The 23,137-nt window shown below is 53.3% G+C and overlaps 1 protein-coding gene across 2 annotated transcripts; it reads left to right on the top strand.

Moving 5' to 3' along the window:
- Positions 1-272: 272 nt before the first annotated feature.
- Positions 273-22,935, top strand: DNAJB12 (DnaJ heat shock protein family (Hsp40) member B12). 2 transcript variants are annotated; one of them, XM_055274620.2, is made up of 9 exons: positions 273-494; positions 10,690-10,867; positions 12,271-12,416; positions 14,605-14,790; positions 14,907-14,986; positions 17,464-17,573; positions 19,076-19,248; positions 19,841-19,938; positions 21,150-22,935. In XM_055274620.2, exons 1-9 carry the CDS (start codon positions 362-364, stop codon positions 21,177-21,179), a joined length of 1,134 nt encoding a protein of 377 aa, XP_055130595.1. In that variant the 5' UTR covers positions 273-361; the 3' UTR covers positions 21,180-22,935. The 2 variants fall into 2 exon arrangements, with proteins under 2 accessions (XP_055130595.1, XP_055130596.1); XM_055274621.2 differs by having other exon boundaries at positions 19,841-19,992.
- The last annotated feature ends 202 nt before the right edge of the window (positions 22,936-23,137 follow it).

Below are 23,137 nucleotides of genomic sequence, written 5' to 3'. Positions count from 1 at the left end.
CTTAGTAAACCGTCTAGGAATAACAGGCACTCCGAAGGCCCCAGTCTCATCCCTACGGCTACCATGTGACCTTCCTGAGCTTGGGTTTCCTCCTGGGGAAGATTAGAGGGTTGGCGCATACTCAATTCTAAGACCTCCGGAACATGGAATCTGGGCGTGCACCATTATTGACACCTACGCCAGCCATCCCTTTCTTAGAAGACATACGGTAGCGCTGCCACCCTCGCTCAAAACTCGGGAAAGGAGGGGCGGAGGGTGGATGTCATCACTCCGCGCCCGGCTGCCCGCGACGCGCCGGCGGGTGGCGCAGCCCTTCGCTCGCCCGGCCTCCCCCTCCCTGGTTCCGCGCTCTGGTTCCGCCATGGAATCCAACAAGGATGAAGCTGAGCGCTGTATCAGCATCGCCCTCAAGGCCATCCAGAGCAACCAGCCCGACCGGGCGCTCCGCTTCCTAGAGAAGGCACAGAGGCTGTATCCGACGCCGCGAGTTCGTGGTGAGTGTGAGGTGCCGGAGAGACTGGGGACATTAGAACTGATGGGGGGAACACGGGAACGGACCGACTGGAGCAGTTGGAGGAGGGGGAGGGGTGGCGAGGCGCGGCTACGCCTGCGCACTGAGGCGCGCGGTGGCTGCTGGGAGGCGTAGTTTTTCCCTCGAGCTCCTCTGCGGGATGCGAGCCGTCTGGAGACGCGGGCGGCCGAGACTTCAGCTTTCGGGGTGCTGGCGGAGCTCCCTGGGGTTTGAGGTCTCCGAGAATGAAACGCGCTGGCAGCCGGGACGAAGGGAACTTACCTGGAAGTGAACTCGAACTACTTTTCCCAAGGGGCCGTTCGGTGGCCCAGGCCAGTCGCCGGCCTGGGAAATATTATAGTTCAGGAAAATAAACATAACTACTTTGAGGGGGAGAATGGGCGCTAGACAGGGAGAAACTTCTGTCCTTCGGGCGCCAGGGAAAGGCGCTTCTGTATCTTCACTCCCTCTCACGTCTCGGGCTGAGGGTCAGGGACCACTCTCCCAAAATGCGAGCCGGCCTTTGCATCCACCCCAGTCCGCCGCCTCGGACTGTCCTGAGGCCGGGCCTCTCCTCCCGATGATGAGATTCGGAGTGGGTAGCCTGGTGGGAGGTGCTGACCTCAGCCACCGCCAGTCCTCCATCGCCCGCAAGAGTCCAGCGGCGGCCGGCCATGTGGATGCCGAGGCTGCTGCTGAGTGGCCCTGGACAGGAGCCTCCTGAGCCAGGGAGGGAAGAGTGAAGCTGGCTTTACAACTCATCACCTCGCTTCACCCGGGAGCCCTTTCTTTTTTCTTTAACCTAAGTTTTCCAAGGAGTTTTTCTTAATCCACGCTAGAGGGGAGAGAGACACCGGGTGGTGCTTGTGACCACCACTTAGTAAACCGTCTGGGAATAACAGGCACTCCGAAGGGCCCAGTCTCATCCTGACGGCTACCACGTGACCTTCCTGAGCTTGGGTTTCCTCCTCGGGAAGATTAGAGGGTTGGCGCAGACGATGTGATTGGCAATAATGGTATTTTGGGCTTTGCAGTTTAGGAAGCTCCTTCGCCTGTGCCTTCTCACTTGAGCCTGCCATTCAGGGAGGCAGAGCAAAGATCATTATCTTTATTCTATGGGTGAGGAAAATCTCTGAGGTAAGGGATGTCCAAGACGACACAGCTAGAAAGTGGAAAGTTCTGTGACTCTGTAAATGTTTATGAAAGAAAAGAAATGAAATTGAGGAACAGCAGTCGGCCTCCTAACCGGCCCTGCCCGCCTGATGAGATTGAGAAAGCGGAGGCCGGGCGCGGTGGCTCACGCTTGTAATCCCAGCACTTTGGGAGGCCAAGGCGGGCGGATCACGAGGTCAGGAGATCGAGACCACGGTGAAACCCCGTCTCTACTAAAAATACAAAAGAATTAGCCGGGCGTGGTGGCGGGCGCCTGTAGTCCCAGCTACTCGGAGAGGCTGAGGCAGGAGAATGGCGGGAACCCGGGAGGCGGAGCTTGCAGTGAGCCGAGATTGCGCCACTGCACTCCAGCCTGGGCGACAGAGCGAGACTCCGTCTCAAAAAAAAAAAAAAAAGAGAAAGCGGAACGCTGGTGGAAGAGGTAGCTTGGACTGCTGAACTTTCCTCCCTCCGGACTCTTGCAGGTTGATCTTTGGCCTGTTTGCCTCCTCTTGGAGAGGGTTTCGGGCTGTATTTGCCAGGACGCCTGAGGTGACCTGCTCGAGGAGCCTCCCTGTGAATTAATTCGTATTCTCTGGTGGGGTGGTATCCTCCAGCTGTCAGAATTCTGCCTGACACTGATGCTGCTGCGGGCTCAGGAGCAGGCAGCCAAGAAAGGATGGGCCACAGGGTCTCGGGATCTTTCTGTCAGCAGGTCCCCTGCACCAGTTCAGGAGCTTGAAGGAGTGTCCTCTCTGGGGCTCAGGCTCTGGAATTTGCTGAGACAGAAGAATCATCTGCCTGCATATTTGTCATATTTGTGCTTTTCTGGAAAGACCATGAGACTATACGCCTTATGCATCCGTGTAAACTTTACCATCTGCAGCCCTCCACTGAGCTGACAAGACCTGGGATTAGTTTGGGTCTGGGACAGGGAAAGATCTTACTTCAAAAATAAAGGGCAGGGCTACCCACTGGGCTACCTGCTTCCCCAGGGGGAGTAATACAGATATATTAGGTGGCGGTCTATGGCTTTGGGTTTAGGCTTATCCCAGATGCTCATTCAATGCAGCAGACTTTTGTTGAAGATCATTTATGTTTTGTTTGCAAAGTCCTCTGCTTGGTGCTAGCAAGATTGGTAAAATGTGATCCCTCATCTCGAAAGAGCTTATAATCTAGTGAAAGAGACAAACTTACAGAAACAAATATTACAAGACAGAACTGTAATTAAATAAAAAATAAGCCCAAGGTTAGATGCTGAGGACTTAAGGACAGGCATGAAAAAATCAGTCCCCATCATCCGTGGGTTCACAGTCTGATGGTGGGGAGGAGGTGTGGAGGACAATCTCCTGAACATTAAATTATAAGCAGTGTAGTGAGTGCTGTAGCAGGTGCATAAAAATAATGTTTTCTCACAGCGAGGGAATTCTTTGGGGACGACAGGAGTTAGCATTTGAACTGTGCTTTGGAGGAAGGTGTGAGACTTGAGGAAAGGCATCCTGGAAGAAGACAGAGGACCTGAAAGTTGTAACGTTTGGGGGAAGAGATCAAAGTATAGCAAGATTTAGAGGCAGTGGAGGTGGTAATTCGTATACAGAGAGGATTAAGTTTGGAAAATAAAATGGGGCCGGATCATAGAAATCCTTTTCTACCAGGCCAAGATATTTTTACCTTATTCTGTAGTTAGTGAGGAAACCATTGAGGTTCTTGATAGCAGGAATAAAGTACGGGCACTGTTGTTAAAGGAGAACAGCATGAAAGGTTAATGAGAGGCAAGAGAGACTCAGGACAGGAAGCCAATGGGAGAGAATTGCCTTGAGCAGGTTGGATATTCTGAGAGCCTGGGACAAGGCAGTATGGATGAGGCTAAGGTCCCTGGAAAAGAGGCGCCAGGCCTGTGTGAGAGAGAGGTGCAGAGCAGAATCAGATGGGATGCTGGGGAATCAGAATCGAAGCCCCTGTGACCAGGAAGAAACCAAGCTGAAGAACTGGGATGGGAAGAGATGAGCAGAGTGGGAGGTGCCAGTGGGACAGTCCAAAGGAGCTATCAGCCTGGAGCTCACTGGAGTTGTGCATGGCTGAGGTCACTGTGGGAAAGTACAGACCATGGAGAGAGTTGCTGCAGGCACAATGGCAGGCAACACCTGCCCTGAGCCCACAGGCAAAGGCAGAGGAAGCAACAGATTGAGACAGAGCAACGAGACAAGGCAGTCTCCGGAGAGGGCAGCGTCCAGGTAGCCATGGAGAGGTAATGGCAGCAGGTGGTGAGCAGCCCTGTGTGACGCTGCAGGCACCGCGTGGGAAAAGGACAAGTTAAGAGTTGAAAAGGGAAGGATTGAGAGCATGGGCAGAGGATGGTCTTGGAGAGGTGGAAGGGCAGAGAGGGGAGAGTCAGGAGAGAGGGGAGGCTCAGAGCAACCTTGAAAGGATGAGGGACCTCACACTGTTGGCCTTTGCAGCAAAAAGGATGTGAGGGGACTTGAAACTCCTGCTGCAGGAGGTGGACAAGGAGGCACTGAGTTAAACTGCAAAGCAGTAGCTGGGCCCTAAGCTGGGAGGTCACAGGCTAGAGATGGTGGAGCCAGTCAGTCCCTTTCTGGGAGTTTGTGTCCAGCAGCTGGCAGGCTGGTAGCCACTGGCTTTGACTCAGGCTTTGTAACAAATGTGGAAGGTGCCAGATTTCCCAGCGAGCTCACGAGAGCATTTGTAGGCCTCAGTTTCCCCAGCATACAAAGAGAGGATTGGCCGGGATGATTCTGAGGTTCCTTGCGGCTCAGGCTATCAGATGTTCTGTGAAATGGTTGACTCTGGGCTAAGTCAGGAAGGCCAAGCTGGGAAGGCCAGCCCACAGGAAAAGGAGATGGGTTGCTGAGGGATTCCGCACTCAGAGTCCAGGAGTGAGAGATGTTCTGGTGCTGGCGAGGTCCGGGGTGGGGTTGTTCCCTTCAAGTCAGTCAACCTTCTTGAGCCCCACTGTGCACTTAGCCCTCTTCCATTCACTGTATTTCACAGAATCTTATTTACCCCTCAGAGCACTCCTATGAGAGCAGAGATCGTCTCTCCACTGAGGAACCAGCTAACCTGGCAAGGCCACATGGCTAGCCAGCAAAGACGCAGAACTGTCCGTCTCCAATCCCAGGCCCTTTTCTGACTCACTGTAGGTACACAGAGCCCAGAAACTCAGCTACTCACTTACTAACAAAGTCACAGTCAGAGACAACACTGTATATTTGTTGGGCATTGGGCTGAGTTTTTTGCTGGCATTCATTCATTTCCTCTTTTAGCCTGTATGACGGAGATAGAGTTTTGCACAGATGAGCTAAGTTACCTTGTCCAAGATGACCCTTCTAGCAAATGGCAGAGCTAGGTTTGAACCCATTGGGCAGTCTAACTTTTTTTTTTTCTTTTTTTTGAGACAGGGTCTCACTCTGTTGCCCAGGCTGGAGTGCAGTGGCGCAATCACAGCTCACTGCAGCCTCAACCTCCCAGGCCCAAGTGATCCTCCCACCTTAGCCTCCCAAACAGCTGGGACCACAGGCATGTGCCACCACACTGGGCTAATTTTTTTATTTTTGTAGAGACGGGGTCTTCCTGTGTTGCCAAGGCTGGTCTGGAACTCCTGGGCTCAATCCATCCTCCTGCCTTGGCCTCCCAAAGTGCTGAGATGACAGGTGTGAGCCACTGCCCAGCCAAGTCTAACTCTGGTCTGGGTTCGGTGGCTTTGGCCATAGAAATCCTCTCAGCTCTACCTCAGGTGCCTCTCCACCGCAGCTCTGTTCTCTTCTATCAAATTCCCTTCCTTTTCTAAGTCTGCCAGCTTTACTGAGAAGGGACAGAACCAAGGTAACATTAAGCTGTTCTGTCTCCTTTTGTGACATTGCCTGTCAGCCTCTGTGCCATGAGGGATGTAAGCATGAAGCTGTCACATCCCCCAGGCCAGAAGAGAGACCCTACTTGCCAGCAACCGGAAATCTTTAATTTCTAAGTCAAGCAGAAAGCTTCCATGTGACCCAGGGCACCCCCATTCTCCTTTGGGCTCTCTTTCTGTACTGTAGGGAAATTAGAGTGGCTGATTCCCTGTAACTGCCCTGAAAAGCTTCCAGAATCTTCTCTGAGAGGTACGAGAGACAGCCTGTCCCATCTCCTGGCTAGTGCTCCTGCTCATCTCTGGCAGTTGAATAACTGGTTATTTTGCCCTTAGGATCTGCCAGGCTCAGCCTGGGCCACCAGAACTTCCAGAGGAACTGAAATAAAGAGCTTCTTGAAAAGCTCTAGGAAACAGCATACTGCCTCCTCCTCCTGCCCCATCTTGACCAATATCTCTTCATCTTTTGGTTTCTCTTGCCATCCCCTTGGTGGCTGGCATGGACCTGGTATCTGGGATGGCCTGAAATCTCATGGTTACTACTGGTTCCAGAGTCTGCTGAGCGCTGAGCCTTTGCCTTCCTGAGCCTTGGAGCTCCCCGGCTACCCAGCCCTCCTCCTCCCCACCCCCCACCACAGGTCCCCTCACCTCCCTGGCCAGCCCACTTCTGTGGCCAGACACTTCATCGGCCTTGAACCTTCACTCTCTGTCAGACTCGGCACAGGTGCTTACACACATTATCTCATTTCATCCTCCACCACCGCGAGGAAACCAGGGTTCAGAGAGATTTCATAGATCAGCCAGGGTCACACTGCTAGGAATGGCACAACTGAGATTTGAATCTGGGCCTTTCTGAATTTGATGTCTCTTCTATGCTTTTGCTTGGATCCCTGTCCCCAATCCCCACCCCCACCCCATCAGACACGTGCAGCCCAAGATAGCAGCATAGTTAAGAGCATGGACCCTGGAGCTGGACGTCCTGGGGTTCGAAGGCCCCTCTGCCTCCTAACCAGCTGTGTGGTCATGGCAGGAGTCTGCCACAGTACCCTCTTCCTACAGTGGGGTGGGGTAGGTAATGAGACCTACCTTCTAAGGCTGTTGTGGCAATTAAATGAGCTAATGCAGATCACTGTGAAAGTACCCACCTGACACACATCACTGGGTAAGAGAAATGATTGTTGCTATTGCTCCTCCCCAAGCACCCTCCCATGGTTTGCTACAGGAGCCCGCCTCCCTTTTTCAGAGCAACCCCGGCTGTGAGCTCCTGTGTTTGGATTTCCCAATTGAAGACTCAGCAAGATCACACAAGCGCTCAGTGCAGAAGTAGTGGCCCAGGGCACAGTGCTCCACTGGAGCCCCATACTCTGTTCCCAGTGAGACTGGCTCTCAGCCCGTTGGGTCAGACCTCAGTGCATCGCACTGGTGGGTGTGGCACCCAGGATGGCGTCTTCAGGCCAGCAGGCACCTGGCGTGTTTGAGGGAATGTGCTGGGATGTGCTGCTGTCCTTCCTTAGCACAGAGGGATGCTGGGTCCCTGCAGTGATCCAGATGCCTGTTTTCCCAGCTGGTCAGTTTGTCAGAGGCTTTAGGATTTTACTACCCGGGGCGCTGGGGCCCAGGCCTGACTGAGGTTTCTGAGAGCTGGTTTTGTGCCTGGAATAAATGGACACAGGGACCTGCTGCCAGAGACTTGGGCCCTTCCTCATTTAATCCGCAGGAACCACAGGCTTGTTTTTGCTTGCTTTTGTTTTTTTTTGAGATGGAGTCTTGCTCTGTTGCCCAGGCTGGAGTGCAGTGGTACGATCTCAGCTCACCGCAACCTCTGCCTTCCGAGTTCAAGCGATTCTCTGCCTCAGCCTCCCAAGTAGCTGGGATTACAGGCGCCTGCCACCATGCTGGCTAATTTTTGTATTTTTAGTAGAGATGGGGTTTCACCATGCTGGCCAAGCTGGTCTCAAACTCCTGACCTCAGGCGATCCACCCGCCTCAGCCTCCCAAAGTGCTGGGATTACAGGTGTGAGCCACCACGCCTGGTGGGCTTGGTTGTTTTTGTTTTTTTGAGACGGAGTCTCATTCTGTTGCCCAGGCTGGAGTGCAATGGCATGATTTCGGCTCACTGCAACCTCCACCTCCCAGGTTCAAGCCATCATCCTGCCTCAGCCTCCCTAGTAGCTGGGATTACAGGTGCCCACCACCACGTTCGGCTAATTTTCTTTTTTTTTGAGACGGAGTCTCGCTCTGTCGCCCAAGCTGGAGTGCAGGGGCGCAATCTCGGCTCACTGCAAACTCCGCCTCCTGGGTTCACGCCATTCTCCTGCCTCAGCCTCTCCGAGTAGCTGGGACTACAGGCACCCGCCACCACGCCCGGCTAATTTTTTGTATTTTTTTTAGTAGAGACGGGGTTTCACTGTGGTCTCGATCTCCTGACCTCGTGATCCGCCCGCCTCGGCCTCCCAAAGTGCTGGGATTATAAGCGTGAGCCACCGCACCCGGCCGTTCGGCTAATTTTTGTATTTTAGTAGAGACGGAGTTTCACCATGTTGGCCAGGCTGGTCTTGAACTCCTGACCTTGTGATTTGCCTGCCTCAGCCTCCCAAAGTGCCGGGATTACAGGCGTGAGTCACCGCGCCCGGCCAGGCTTGGTTTTCAATAACCATGATGCTGCCAAGGGTGATAGTTAATGTCCTGTATAGACTCCAGACATTGAAGAGGACATTTGGCATGGCCAACCACTTGTATTAGAAAAATGTGAAAAATAGCAAGTAGTGAGCCCAGCAGATACTTCTTTTGGTCTCATACCATCCGTGTCCCCCTTGGGCAAACTCATTTCCCCCATTCCTCTTTACAGCTAAGCAAAGTCCTCCAGGAAGGCTTCCTGACTGATCCCACCTGAAACAGATGGTCCTGCTAAGTGGGGTCCCCTTTGCAGGGTACTTTGCCCATCTTGGCACTCAAAATGCCAAGTCTGTTAAACTCACTGCTTTGAGATCTTAAAAATCTGAAGGGTTGACTGGGTGCAGTGGCTCACGTCTGTAATCCCAGCACTTTGGGAGCTGAGGTGGGTGGATCACTTGAGGTCAGGAGTTCGAAACCAGCCTGGCCAACATGGTGAAACCTCGTCTCTACTAAAAATACAATTAGCTGGCATGGTGGTGTGCTCCTGTAATTCCAGCTACTTGGGAGGCTGAGGCAGGAGAATCGCTTGAACCCGGGAGGCGGAGGTTGCAGTGAGCTGAGATCATGCCATTGCACTCCAGCGTGGGCAACAGAGCGAGACTCTGTCTCAAAAAAAAAAAGCCGATGGTAAAAATAGGGAATAGTGCAGTGGGTTGAATATTTTACTTATTCAAAATGTGGTGCAATGCAAACATATTTGCCGATTTGAATGAGTTCAGTAGAAAAAAATGGATTATAAGTTGGATTCATAAAAGCAAAAAGCAGAGTAAAACCAAATACATTGAAAGAAATAGCAATTAAAGTAGTATTAAATGAACTCTAGCAAGGCACGGTGGCTCATGCCTGTAATCCCAGCACTTTGGGAAGCCGAGGTGGGGGCAGATCACTTGAGGTCAGGAGTTCGAGACCAGCCTGGCCAATATGGTGAAACCCCATCTCTACTAAAAATACAAAAATTAGGCTGGGCACAGTGGCTCAGGCCTGTAATCCCAGCATTTCAGGAGGCCGAGATGGGTGGATTGCTTGAGGTCAGGAGTTCAAGACCAGTCTGGCCAACGTGGTGATACCCCATCTCTACTAAAATACAAAAATTAGCTGGGCATGGTGCTGGGCGCCTGTAATCCCAGTTACTAGGGAGACTGAGGCAGGAGAATTGCTTGAACCCAGGAGGCAGAGGTTGCAGTGAGCTAAGATCATGCCACTGCACTCCAGCCTGGGCAACAGAGCAAGACTCCGTGTCAAAAAAAAAAATTAGCCAGGCGTGGTGGCACGTGCCTGTAGTACCAGCTACTCGGGAGGCTGAGGCATGAGAATCGCTTGAACCTGGGAGGCAGAGGTTGTAGTGAGCTGAGATCGCACCACTGCACTCCAGCCTGGGCAACAGAGTGAGACTCTATCTCAAACAAACAAATAAACAAAAAATAACTCTAAATAAAGTACTATAGGGTTTATTAATAAAACCAAGTGTGCTTTTGGAAGACTATCAGAATATCAGAATTCTGCCTAAATTTATTAAGAAAAGAGATACATGTATAAGTATACTATCTGAAAAATAAAGCAATTACTACAGATTTATCCATGAATTATGTAGATTTTCTGTCAATTTTTATTAACAAAATTAATTTTGTTCATGTAAAAAGAAGAAGACCTTTATCCTGCCTACTTTTTTTTTTTTTTTTTTTTTGAGACAGAGCCTCGCTCTGTCGCCCAGGCTGGAGTGCAGTGGCACAATCTTGCTCACTGCAATCTCCACCTCCTGGGTTCAAGCAATTCTCATGCCTCAGCCTCTCGAGTCTCTCGAGTAGCTGGGATTACAGGCGCCCACCACTATCTCCAGCTAAATGCTTTTTGGTTTTTTGGGGTTTTTTTTTGTATTTTTAGTAGAGATGGAGTTTCACCATGTTGGCCAGGCTGGTCTCAAACTCCTGACCTCAGGTGATCCGCCTGCCTCAGCCTCCCAAAGTGCTGGGATTACAGGCGTGAGCCACTGTGCCCAGATGTTTTTGTTTTCTTCATTTTTTGTTTTTTGTTTTTTGTTTTTTTGAGACAGGGTCTGTCTCTGTCACCCAGGCTGGACTGCAGTGGTGCCATCTTGGCTCACTGCAACCTCTGCCTCCCTAGTAGCTAGGATTACAGGCACCCGCCACCACATCTGGCTAATTTTTTTATTTTTAGTACAGACGGAGTTTCACCACATTGGCCAGGCGGGTCTCAAACTCCTGACCTCAGGTGATCTGCCCGCCTCGGCCTCCCAAAATGCTGGGATTACAGGTGTGAACCAGCGCGTCCGGCCTATCCTGCCTACTCTTAAGGACTGTGGCTTTCAAGAGAGCAGATGACTGTGCCCCCAGCACCCACAGGCCTAATCAGGGCAGGAGCTGGTGGCTTTGCTGGGAGGGGAAGCGAGTGGGAAGCAGTGGGCCGCCCGGCGAGGCACGCAGCCTGCTGGAGCAGGAGCTCTGAATGGTTTCCTTGCCTTGCACAGCCCTGATTGAGTCCCTCAACCAGAAACCACAGACTGCCGGTGACCAACCCCCACCCACAGACACAACCCGTGCCACCCACAGGAAAGCAGGTGGGACCGATGCCCCCTCGGCCAACGGTGAAGCTGGAGGAGAGAGCACCAAAGGCTACACTGCAGAACAGGTTGCAGCTGTGAAAAGGTAGACAGGTGGGCAGGGGCTGGAGCCTGGGGAGACTGGGGACATCTAGAGGCTTCCTGGAGGATGGAGAAGCTCCAAGTGTCCAGGCTCACCAGGACCTCTCCTTATTTCCTTCAAGGCCCAGGAGTACAGTGTGGGAACTGGGGCTCCACCACCCCTCCCGCCAAGACGACCCACAGCAGAGCCTGGAAAAGCTGACACTGCCGGCTTCCTCTGCCGCTGGCCAGGCAGGCCCCAGGCCTCTTTACACAGCTCTGTTTGTCAGCAGAGATGGAGCCTCGTCTCCCCTTCCACATTCTACCCCAACCCACACCCCAGCACCCAACAAAGACCCTTTTAGATCAGAGCCTGCATGGGGTAGAATGGAGACCAGAGGCAGAGTTATTGCCCCATGGCTGTGAGCAGGCCCCACGCAGAGTAGCTCGCTACCAGGCCAGAGACCACCCAGCCAAGGCTCCTCAGGCTTAGACGTTCCCAGCTCCCATTTCTCCCCAGGTCTCCCAGCAGCTGGCCTTGGGAATCCCCCAGGGTCATGCCACGCTCCTGGCAAGCTTCAGGACCTAGGCCGCCTGTGTGAGACTGAGCGTGACTGCTGTTTGCCATAAAAGTGTAGGCGAGATCTGTACTTCACTGACTCGGCAAGGTCCATTGTAGGCAATAGAAACTGATGTATGAGGGATTGGGAAGGCCTAGAAACGGCCAAGAACCAGGAGGTCTCCAGGGGCACGGAGAGGAAGAATTGGTGAAAGAGAACCAGGGTCTCTTTAGGCCCTGTGCTTGGGGTGAACAGTCACCTGCCACTTCTGGCCTTCATGTTACCCACTCAAGACTCAGATTGGGCTGGGCATGGTGGCTCATGCCTGTCATCCTAGCACTTTCGGGGGCCGAGGCGGGAGGATCCCTTGAGCCCAGGAGTTTGAGACCAGCCTGAGCAATTAGAAGACCCTGTCTCTATCTTTAAATATTTAAAATTTTAAAAACTTTTAAAAATTAAAAAAAAAAAAAAAGACTGATTGCCAGGAGAGTCGGTTGGCTGAGCTTGGGACACCACTCTGGGTGATGGACACCGACAGTCCTCCTGAGCTCATCCCATGGGGAAGCTGTCAGCAGAACAGGGGGAGATAGATACTGGCCTGGTGAACCCCGCAGATGCCCTCCTAAACCCAAGAATCCAGACAGTGTTCTTCTGTTTCCCGTGGTCCTGCCCAGCTCTGCATCACATTTGGTGCCCACTGTGGCTCCCTTGTCCCTGATGTCACACAGCTGACCCAAGGAGCTGTCAGCCTTGCCCTGTTGGTCCCCTGCAGCCTGCCCAGAGCTGTGAGCCCCACACGGCCTGTTCCTCGCCCCCCTCACACAGACCCATGTAGAGCACCCCCTATCACGGTCTCCTTCCTCCCCAGGGTCAAGCAATGTAAAGATTACTATGAGATCCTGGGGGTGAGCAGAGGGGCCTCAGATGAGGACCTGAAGAAGGCCTACCGCAAACTGGCCCTCAAATTCCACCCAGACAAGAACCATGCACCTGGTGCCACTGAAGCTTTCAAAGGTAAGCCGGCCCTGCTTTCCTAGCATTTTGGTGTGTTCATCTCCTGTCCATGGCAGGGAATAAGGGACCAAGACAGCTTTCCCAGGAAGCGGGGAGCAGCAGGAAGTGGCCTCGGGCCCAAGTTGCCCAGGCTTGGGAGCCGCTTCTTGGGAAAAAGGTTCTAGTAGCCACCTCTAGCTATGTAGAGTTTGTCAGAGCTCAAATAGCACCATTCCTGCCCCCGCTTCCTCTGCATTTCCTGGGGTTACAGTAGTAGAGCTGAGGCAAGAAAGTTCTAGTAGCTTCTCCAAGGATTCTCAGTGATTGAGTGACTCACTGTGTGCACTTCCCTGTCTTAGAGTCTCATAGCTGCCCACTGGGGTAACTGTTTCCCTGCTGAGGGGCAGGGTAGCCCCAGGTCAGGGGCCTCAGGCCTGGTGGCCACCTCAATACCAGCAGCCACAGCCAGCTCCCCCGCCATACCTATACACCTGGGGCCTGCAGTGGGGACATGGCAGTTTCTGGCTTCAGGGCCCACTGGCTCAGGGATGGGTGCTTCATTTCTGGCTGAAATCGTAAGCTGCCCTTTATTCATTACATTTTCATTTAACCTGTCAGGCGCTCATGTGTACTGACTCTGTGCACTGCAATTTCTCATTGCCCCAAACATCACTGCCTTCTCTCATTTCCACCAGGTCCTCCTTCTCTCATTCCCACTTCATCCACCTCCTTGGGAAATAGCATGGTGACTAGCCCGCACTGGCCTGGGTGGGGTGCGTGCTGTGCTGCACCCACAACCATAGCCAGCTGGAGAGCCTGTGGCAGAGCAGACTCCGAGACCTGGTGTGCAGTGTCCCGGGGCCCCGGAGGAGGAGAGTGGGAGTGGGGGGAGGCAAGGTAGCCCTGTTGAATGTTTCTCCAGCCCCAGCCTCTGCCTGCAGCCTGCTCCAACTGTACTGAGAGGCCAGCTCTGGCCTCTGTTCAGAATTGGCAGAGGAGAGGATTCCACCCTCCTTATTCCCAGGGGTTTCACGATGGGAATCAGATGTGGCTTGGACCCACTCCTTGGAGTCAGTGGCAGCTTGAGGAGAGGGAGTGAGAGACTGAGGAAGTCAGAGCTGGGGTCCTTTAGGGCACAGCCGTCCTGGCCAGGGGACCCTGGTGGGAGGCTTCAGGCCCAGATAGGAAATAGCGGTTGGGGCCTGGACCCCAGAGAGTGGGGGACTCATCCCGGCCGCATCACCAGGAGTGGAGGAGTCTCCATAGAGCCCCGAGATTTGGCCCTTCCCCACAGCTCCTGCTGCCTTCCAGTTCACAATAAGGATATTGTGTGTCTGTCTGGCCTGCATGTGAGACTAAGACTTCAGGTTTACAGAACCTCCAGAAAGGGACGCCCATCCTATTGGGCACCTCAAGAGAGAATGAGGAAAGAGGTTTTTGGTGGTTTTCATAAAGTCGGAGAGAGAACTTGAAGCAAGAGACACCTGCTTTTGTTTGACTCCCGGCTCTGTAACATGTTAAAGCTGTGTGAGCTTAGGCAGTCACTTCTCTGAGCCTCAGTTTTCTCATTGGTGAAATGGAGATAGGGTTGCTCTTAGAGGTAAATGAGTTGACCTGGTGTGGTGGCTTATGTCTATAATCCCAGCACTTTGGGAGGCCAAGGTGGGAGGATCCCTTGAGCCCAGGAGTTTGAGACCAGCCTGGGCAACTTGGCAAGACCTCATCTCTACAAAAAATACAAGAAATTAGCTGAGTGTGGTGGTTCACACCTGTAGTCCCAGCTACTCAGGAGGCTGATGGGGGAGGATCGCCTGAGCAAAGGAAGTTGAGACTGCAGTGAGCCACAGTTGCTCCACCGCACTCAGCTTGGGTGACAGAGTGAGGCCTTGCCTCAAAAAATAAAATAAACAAACAAAAAAGTAAATGAGGCCACGCTCCTAGGAGGCCTGGCACATTGACAAAGCTTGACCATTGTCTAGAGGAGAGCAAGGGGCCTGCGTTACCCTCCACCCAGCCAGGCTGCCCAGATCCACTGAGGGGTCTTCCTGCATGCCCCCTCCTCACACTGGCCAAGCTTCCTGCCCACCCCAAGGACGTCTGCTTCCTAAAGCACGGCTTGAGTACCCGAGAAAAGTGCGCACTCGGCTGCCATGGGAGCCTCCCCCCGCACCCCAGGATCCTCAGGCCTGACCTTTCCCCTCCTCTCCAGCCATTGGCACAGCATATGCGGTACTCAGCAACCCGGAGAAGAGGAAGCAGTATGACCAGTTCGGCGATGACAAGAGCCAGGCGGCCCGGCACGGCCATGGGCATGGGGATTTCCACCGCGGCTTTGAGGCCGACATCTCCCCTGAAGACCTCTTCAACATGTTCTTTGGCGGCGGCTTCCCTTCTAGTAAGTTCCCCACCCTCCCCACAGCCAGGTATCCCTGGGGTGATGGTGGGGATGGCATGCCAGCCTCTCCCTTTCCCAACAGACCTGGCTCCTGACTCAGCCCCTCTGACCCCCAGGTAACGTCCACGTCTACAGCAACGGCCGCATGCGCTATACCTACCAGCAAAGGCAGGACCGCAGGGACAACCAGGGTGACGTGAGTGAGGAGGGCGCCGGGGACAGTGCGAGGAGGGCACCAAATCCACCCCAGGGAGGGGGCTTGGAGGAGGGAGTTCCCTCCCACACTGTCCATTCTGGGACCAGCAGAGTCTCCACAACTCTCAGCCAAGGAGCCCTCTGGGCCTCCCTTGCCATTCTGCTGAGTGACACCAGAGGGCGCTACAGGAGGGAGCCGTGCTCCACATTGCCGGCAGGAGCGTGGCTTTGCTGGCCTGGCTGGAGAGTGGAACCAGAAACCCCACCCGCAGCCAGGTTTGAGTGTGAGGCTTCCATGCAGGCCGCTCACCGGTAAGGCCAAAGTGGCATCCTCTAAGCAATGGAAAGTTACACTTTGTGAGAGAATTTTATTTTTCATTTTTTTCATGGGTCTCAGCTATTTTCTCTCAACTTTGTGAGAGAACTTTTTTTTTTTAAATTGAGATGGAGTCTTGCTCTCTTGCCCAGGCTGAGTGCAGTGGCATGATCTCGGCTCACTGCAACCTCCGCCTCCCGGGTCCAAGCCATTCTCCTGCCTCAGCCTCCCAAGTATTACGGGTGCATGCCACCACACCCGGCTAATTTTGTATTTTTAGTAGAGACGGGGTTTCACCATGTTGGCCAGGCTGGTCTTGAACTCCTGACCTCTGGTAATTCACCCGCCTCAGCCTCCCAAAGTGCTGGGATTACAGGCGTGAGCCACTGCGCTCTGCCAGTGAGAGAATTTTAAAGGATGACAGCATAGGTGCCGACTCTTCTTGCTAAAAAGCCAAAAGATACTTTTAAAAAGATATTTACAAAAATTTGGGAGGCCGAGGTGGGTAGATCACCTGAGGTCAGGAGTTTGAGAGCAGCCTGGCCAACATGGTGAAACCCCGTCTCTACAAAAATACAAAAATTAGCCCGGCATAGTGGCAGGCGCCTTTAATCCCTACTCGGGAACCTGAGGCATGAGAATCACTTGAACCCGAGAGGCAGAGGTTGCAGTGAGCCGAGATCGTGCCACTGCACTCCATCCTAGGCGACAGAGCAAGACTCCATCTCAAAAACAAAACAAAACAGAAAGTATAAAAATTATAACTAGACAGTGCCTCAAACACATTTTGTATGCCACAGATCAAAGAACAGCTAGCTGGCTAAAGTTAAAATATTGTGGACAATTGCAAAACATTTTAAATTCTGGCCAGCTGAAAGGGGTTCCTTTTGTTCTGACAATATTTATTCAATTTTTTTTTTTTTTTTTTGAGATGGAGTCTCGCTCTGTTGCCCAGGCCAGAGTGCAGTGGCACAATCTTGCCTCACTGCAACCTCTGCCTCCCGGGTTCAAGTGATTCTCCTGTCTCAGGCTCCTAAGTAGCTGGGAGTACAGGCGCCCGCCACCACGCTCAGCTAATTTTTGTATTTTTAGTAGAGACGGGGTTTCATCATGTTGGCCAGGCTGGTCTCGAACTCCTGACCTCGTGATCCGCCTGCCTCTTCCTCCCAAAGTGCTGGGATTACAGGCGTGAGCCACCATGCCGGCCTTTTTTTTTTTGAGACAGGGTCTTGTTCTGTCACCCTGGCTAGAGTGCAGGAGCCTCCCCTCCCAGGCAAAGCTCCCACCTCAGGCTCCCCAGTAGCAGGGACCACAGGCCCACACCACCACACCCAACTAATTTTTTGTATTTTTTGTAGAGATAGGGTCTTACTTTGCTGTTTGAGCCCAGGCTGGTCTCAAACTCTTGGGCTCAAGTGGTCCTCCTGCCTCAGCCCCCCACAGTGCTGGGATTACAGGCATGAGCCACTGCCCCGATCAAAATTTTTTAATTTTGTATCTAACAACAGAAGAGTATTTAACATCACAGATTATCACACAGTGAATAAATTTGTTAATTTTTATTTCTAATCCTTCTTTTTTTGTTTGTTTGCTTTTTCTGCAACCTAGGACCAGTGCTATTTCTAATTTTAATTGGTAATTTTTATTTTGTTTTAATTATTATTTTTTGTAGAGATGGGGGTGTATGTTGGCCAGACTGGTCTTGAACTCCTGGCCTCATGTGTTGCTCTCACGTTGGTCTCCCAAAGTGTTGGGATTACAGGCATGAGCCGCCACACTGGCCATAATGTTTAAATTGGTAATATATTTGTGTCGTTCACATCTCAAAAAGTTGTATATACTGCATGTCTCCTTCCAGCCCTGCCTTCCATTCTCCTGGAGGAAGCAACTTTTGCCGCTTTTTTTTTTTTTTTTTTGGCATTCTGTCAAAAGTAAATGCAGATACCTCACTTCCTCCTGTATTTCACACCAGTTGCTGCTTTGTTTTTATCTGGGAAAGCTGGCAGGTGAAGGAGCGTCTGTGTTTTGGAGCCTCGTGGAGGGAATGGCAGAGTGGTGTCATGTCTCCCCAGGCTCCACTGTTCTAGGGGAGCTGGTGGTGATTATGGCTGACACCACACCCCACCCAGGTCCAGCAGAGTGACGTTGGCTCTTCCCTGCAGGGCGGGCTAGGTGTGTTTGTGCAGCTGATGCCTATCCTCATCCTGATTCTCGTGTCAGCTCTCAGCCAGCTCATGGTCTCCAGTCCACCCTACAGTCTGAGCCCAAGACCGTGAGTACATGGGTGAGGCCGGGCCGTGGGCAGACAAGGGGCTTTAGATTCTCAGCCCCATCAGGGGCCTTCCTTCCCATCCTGATCCAGCCAGCATGCGATCATAATGCAGAAACCTGGCTTCGAATCAAGAAAATATACTTTCTCTATTCAACTAGGACTCTTAAGCTTTTTAGGATTATGGTCCCCTAAGAAATTACAGCGAGAGCTACAGAACTTTTCCCTAGAACTATGCACACACACACACACACACGATACACATGCACACATACACACACATGCACAATACATGCACACACATAATACACATGCACACATACACGCACACACATACACACAGAGTTTTGCATATAATTTCGGCAGCTTTGTGACTCTTCCCTGCCCATCTCGCCTGCCAGCCCTAATGAAGAACCTCTGCTCCTCGGCTCTGGTTGGGCTTCCTGAGGCTATGGAAAGAACAGGGCACTAGAGCCAGACAGAGCAAGCATGGCTTAGGATCCCAGCTTCTCCACTAAGAAGCTGTGTGACCCTAAACAAGTTATGTAACCTTCGTTTCCTCATCAATAAAATGGGAATTATAACATCCACCTGCTGTGGAAATTAATGAGTAATGCATATAAAATATCTGGCCCATTAGAAATGCTCAACAATATTAGTTTAATGAATGCTTGGTCTCGACCGCCAGGAGTGAACTTGAGGACATTTCATGACCCGTCAGGATGTCAGCTCCCCTCATTGATGTCCAGCACCTGGCCCAGGGTCAGCTACACAGTGGGTGCACAGCTTCAATGGGGTGGATCCCCCTCTCCCCAAAGGTGGCCACCTCTGGCTGGGAGCTGGCAGGACCCTTCTCAGCCAGCAGGGGGCAGAGTCGGTCCACTGGACCCTGGCCGCCGGCTCAGGCTCCCTGTGGCCAGATGCCAGCCCTTTTCCCTGCAACTGAAGAGATGCGAGGAGCAGAGGACTAGGGCAGGGACTGTTGTCCCCAGGGCACTGGTCCTGTCTGGGTGTCAAGGCTCTTCCCACAGCTGACAGAGCCTGATTGGAGCTGGGAGGATAAGGCTCCCTGGAGCCCTTCCTGTCATTTTGTTCCTAAGCCTCTTAACTCTACACTGGGAACTCCTAGATGGGCAGGCAAGCCCCTGCAGCAACAGTTGGCTTAGGGGATGAATGGGGAGATGGAGGCACAGAGGTAGAGCCCAGATTCCCTCCCAGGTCTCCAGTTTCCCAGACCGGGCCTCTCCCCAAAGGCCCCACGTCAGCAGTGTGGTAAGCAGGGAGTCTAAAGGCAGGGCGTCCTGCGGTCTGGGCCACGTGTGTGGGAGGACGCTGCCTTTTCCTCAGACCCTCCTTTCAGGGAGTGTGCGAGTCCCTGCTCTGGTTTGAGAGGGAACCAACTACTCCTGTGGTCTGTGCAGCACCTCCTGTCATGGGGCCTATACCCCTAGAGTGCCCTGGGCATGGAGACCCGCACCCACTTTGAACCTGGTATTTCTGGCCAGGTCCGTGGGCCACATCCACAGGCGAGTCACTGACCACCTGGGTGTCGTCTACTATGTGGGAGACACTTTCTCCGAGGAGTACACAGGCTCCAGCCTCAAAACAGTCGAGCGGAATGTGGAAGACGATTATATCGCCAACCTCCGGAACAACTGCTGGAAGGAGAAGCAGCAGAGTGAGTGTGGGGGGCAGGCGGGGTCTGTATTTGGGAGGTGGCTTGGGATGAAGCTGGAAAGCAGGGGAAGGAGAGAGCCCTGCTCACCCTGTGCTCTGAGGGCCCAGCCCCTGGCACTGCCCTGCACCAGCCACCTCCCAGACAAGGGCTGGTCTCCACTCCTGTGTTTCTCTGGGGCTGGGAGCCAGGGGCCACCTGGTAGTTTCCTCAGATTCCTGTAAATCACTGCCATCAGCCCAGCAGGTTGGCTGCCAGAGGTGAGTGTGTAGAGATGGACTGGAGCGGATGGATCCCTAGCCACCCGCTGACTGTGCTCCTGGATCTGTCTGTGGGACCCTGGGGAGGCCTGACCAGGATGACAGGGTCTCACCTTGGCTGGCCTCACTGCATTCTAGAGAAAGGCGCCTCTGTCACCCTCGCCCACATAAGGACTGTAGTCTCTGCTCCTCCAGGGTCTTCCTAATGGGAGGCCAGCCCTGCCCAAGCCCCAGACGTGTGCCAGCTTTCCTCCGCCCTCCACAGCCCTCGCAGGCTTCCTTGCAGGCTTCGGGAGGTACTGGTCGTGCACTAATGCTGTCCCATTGCTTTGCAGAGGAAGGCTTGCTGTACCGGGCACGCTACTTTGGCGACACAGATATGTACCACAAAGCACAGAAGATGGGCACCCCCAGCTGCAGCCGACTGTCAGAGGTGCAGGCCTCCCTGCATGGATAGTCCTGGGACAGCCACGCCACCGAGGTCCAAGTATGAGCCAGGGCTGCCTCCACCCTGCAACTCCTGGCAGCTTTGGCCCTGGTCATGAGCAGAGGAGGGAGGGGGAGAAAGGGAGGAAGCCTGGTGATTGTGGCAAAGACTCCTGTCCCCAGCCTGACCTCCAGCCTCCAGAGACCGAGCAGCTGTGGGGCCTGCTGGGAAACCAAGGTCGGTTTCCGCCCTCTAGCGATGCTCTCCACCCCACTCCTCCACTCTGCTCCCTGGCTCCAGGGGCGTGGGGGACCCCAGAACCAGGCAGAGTGGGAACTCGAAACTATTGCTGAGGGCCACCCGGGGCTTCTTGGTCCACTCCAGCCGTCAGTCAGCACGGTCCTTTCTCCAGCACAGCAGACTATTGTCCGTGCCCTGGTATTTAGGCCATCACCTATTGTGGGGCCCAAGAGAGCCCCACACGCACACTGCCTGCCTGATACCAGGAAGAACCATGTGGGAACAGGTGGGCCAAGAGCCCTCCTCTTCCTCCATCCCTCCAGCTAGGAGGAAATGAGCAAGATGAACAGGCAGCCACGAGGTGGGTGGGAGCTGGCAGGCTTGGTGGTGGGAGGGGCTGCAGGCCCTGACCACCCCCCTCTGGTGGGATCTGAGGCACTCTCTCAAATGCCGCCACACCTGGCAGCCTGGAAGCCACAGGCATCCGGCCTTGCCCAGGCATCTCGCCTGCGGTCTGAGGAAGGGAACAGAAGGTCACGAGTTCAGGGTCAGATGCAGCCGCTCAGCATAGGAGGGGTGGAGGGGAAATGAGAGTTGCTGGTAGCAGGCTCCCTCCTTCTGCAGCCCGGTGAATGGAGGTGCTGGGCTCTGTTTCCAGAGTTTTCCAGAGGTGGCCACTTCGGCCAAGCCTGGAGAAGTGTGGGCAGAAGCAGTGAAGGTTCTCTGTGTGGGTGCCCTGCCTACCCCCTCCTTTGCCTGTGTCCTCCCGGCCTGGATCCACGGCTGACTCTGCCTGGAGGCCATTTGTGCCTGCCTCTGTGCTGCCGCAGGAGGGCAGGCCACAAGTGGGGTTGGTGGGGGTCGAGCGGGCAGCACGGTGCAGCGGTGCAATGGCAAGGGGGGCTCCTTGTGTGGCATAAGTAGAGGAGCCGGTGCCGCCTGACTGCCGAGCTAACTGTTGCCACTCTCCTCCCCAGACTATGAAATCCCTGGAGAATTTTTGGTGACATGCACTGAGCCAAGGTGATGGACTGTATATTTGAGGAAAGACATACAAAGAAACAAAATTAAAATGGAATTGGAGGCCGAACGCTGCACAGCTGCCCTCTCTCTCACCCAGTAAATGCAGAAAGCTCTTAGGACAGACAGAAAACCTGCCATGGGGCTGCTTCCCTCCCTCCCAGGGCTGGCGGAGGCTCCGCATCGGCTCTCTCCTAGGATACAGAAACCATGGCAACGAAAGTAGAATGTAAAACTCACAGCAGATATCAGTGGGAAGGGCTGGGGGAGGGGGCGCCCAGCTGCCTTTCCTCCCTCAGAGGAGCCACCACCAGCCACCTCTCAGGAGAAGCCAGCGGCCCTGGCCAAAGATAGAGAGGAGGAAGAAAGAGAACTCTCCATAGAATGTAATTTATAGATGCGTGTATATGTATATATATCTATTTATATGTAAATAGGCATATATGAAGATATATATATATAGTCTACTTTTTAAACTCTGCAGGGATTTGGTTAAGTTGTTGAGCTGATTTCTTCCATGTTTTAAACAATGAGGCCTGTTTGGGGAAGGTACCCTGGTGATGTTCTTGCTAGACATTAGCTATAGCTGACAGCATAAGGAGAGTCGCATCAGAACTTTTCATGGCCCCCCGAAACCCCAGCCTGGTTTTGATGGCAGCAGTAATCATGGTAAGTGTGAACCCATGAAGGCCTCAGGATTATGGTTAACCTGAAGAGGAGCCGGCTGTGGAGGCAGGTGCCAGGTCAGTATTGAGTCACAGTAGAGGCCCCACCAGGACCTGCTTGGGTGAGACCACCCCTCCCCTCTCAGCAGCGCTGGTGGGCTCTTTGTCCTGGTGCCCAGGAGCCCTCCAGCCCCCTGCCTACAGAAGGGAAGGCCTGCAGAGGGGGCCAGGATCTACCTAACCGTTTCCCCACCCCTAAGTCCCTCAGTGGGCTTTGCCTTATAGATGCCACAGGGCACAGCTCCATCATTGCCACTGGTTTTTCCTAAGTCATTCACCAAGGACTTCAGAAAGTTCTTCCTCCGAGTCAGTCAGTGGTGCCGGGACCCCAGGGCGGCCTCCTCGACTCCTGAAGAAAAGTCAGTGCCCGTGGGTGCCTCTGTCTTCACCCGCTGTGGATGTGACCACCAGGTCTCCTCTTGTACCTTGAACAAAGGATACACCTGAACCAGAATAGTTTTCTTACCCTCATATTGAAATGAGGATTTTGCTCAAAACAGCGCTTGCTGCCAGTGGGAGGAGGGAGGTTTTATTTATTCCCACAGTTTCTCCTGGGCCTTCTGGAATTACCATGTTTTCCTGTGGCGGTGGGTGTGTCGTTGAGCCCGTCGTCTTCCAAAGCCTTACTTCCCCAAGCTGCCAGCCAGGAGGTGATAACCACCCTCCCAGAGTTTCTCTCGGCTCTTTTTTTAAAAGTCCCCCAACAAATAGGATTCTTGCTGGGAAAGGAAGTTTGGTAAGGAAATGTCAAATCTGGTTTTTAAACAAGGTCCCACCCTGCAATGAAGCAGCCACCTCAGCCCAGAGAGATGATAAGAACTGATGTGGCCAGAGTGCCCACCCACTGTGGCCCCGGTGCTCTGCCCCCACGGCCCGACCATCTGGTCTTGGTAGATGTCCCTAGATGGGCTGAGCCATGTGCAATAAGAACATAGATCCTAAAGGATTCCCTGGAAGCTGTATTTCTTGAATTAGAATTCTCAAATTGTACATCTGTTAATATATGTTTATTATGTGACTGGCTGTGGTGGGTCTGCATTGAGCAGGGAGGCTTAAGGGAGGGGTGGGTGGGGGCACAAGCCCCTGCTGCTGCTGACACTGTCCAGCCTGTGCCACAAGGAGCTCTAGATGACGAGCCTGAATTTCCCCTGACCGCTGGCCCTGGCCAACAGCCACTTAAGCCACACATGCTGTTCCAGAACTAACTCCATCCAGGCAGA

Source organism: Symphalangus syndactylus, chromosome 4 (genome assembly GCF_028878055.3).
Source record: "Symphalangus syndactylus isolate Jambi chromosome 4, NHGRI_mSymSyn1-v2.1_pri, whole genome shotgun sequence".
Classification (NCBI taxonomy): Eukaryota; Metazoa; Chordata; class Mammalia; order Primates; family Hylobatidae; genus Symphalangus; species Symphalangus syndactylus.
This window is presented reverse-complemented; position numbering and strand designations above follow the sequence as displayed.

Bases quoted from the DNA above. Each gene is read 5' to 3' on its own strand.
- DNAJB12 (XM_055274620.2), top strand. From the start codon at position 362: ATGGAATCCAACAAGGATGAAGCTGAGCGCTGTATCAGCATCGCCCTC. The intron at 14,791-14,906 runs GTAAGTTCCCCA...TCTGACCCCCAG, and splicing joins TGGCGGCGGCTTCCCTTCTA to GTAACGTCCACGTCTACAGC. The intron at 19,939-21,149 runs GTGCAGGCCTCC...TCTCCTCCCCAG, and splicing joins GCTGCAGCCGACTGTCAGAG to ACTATGAAATCCCTGGAGAA.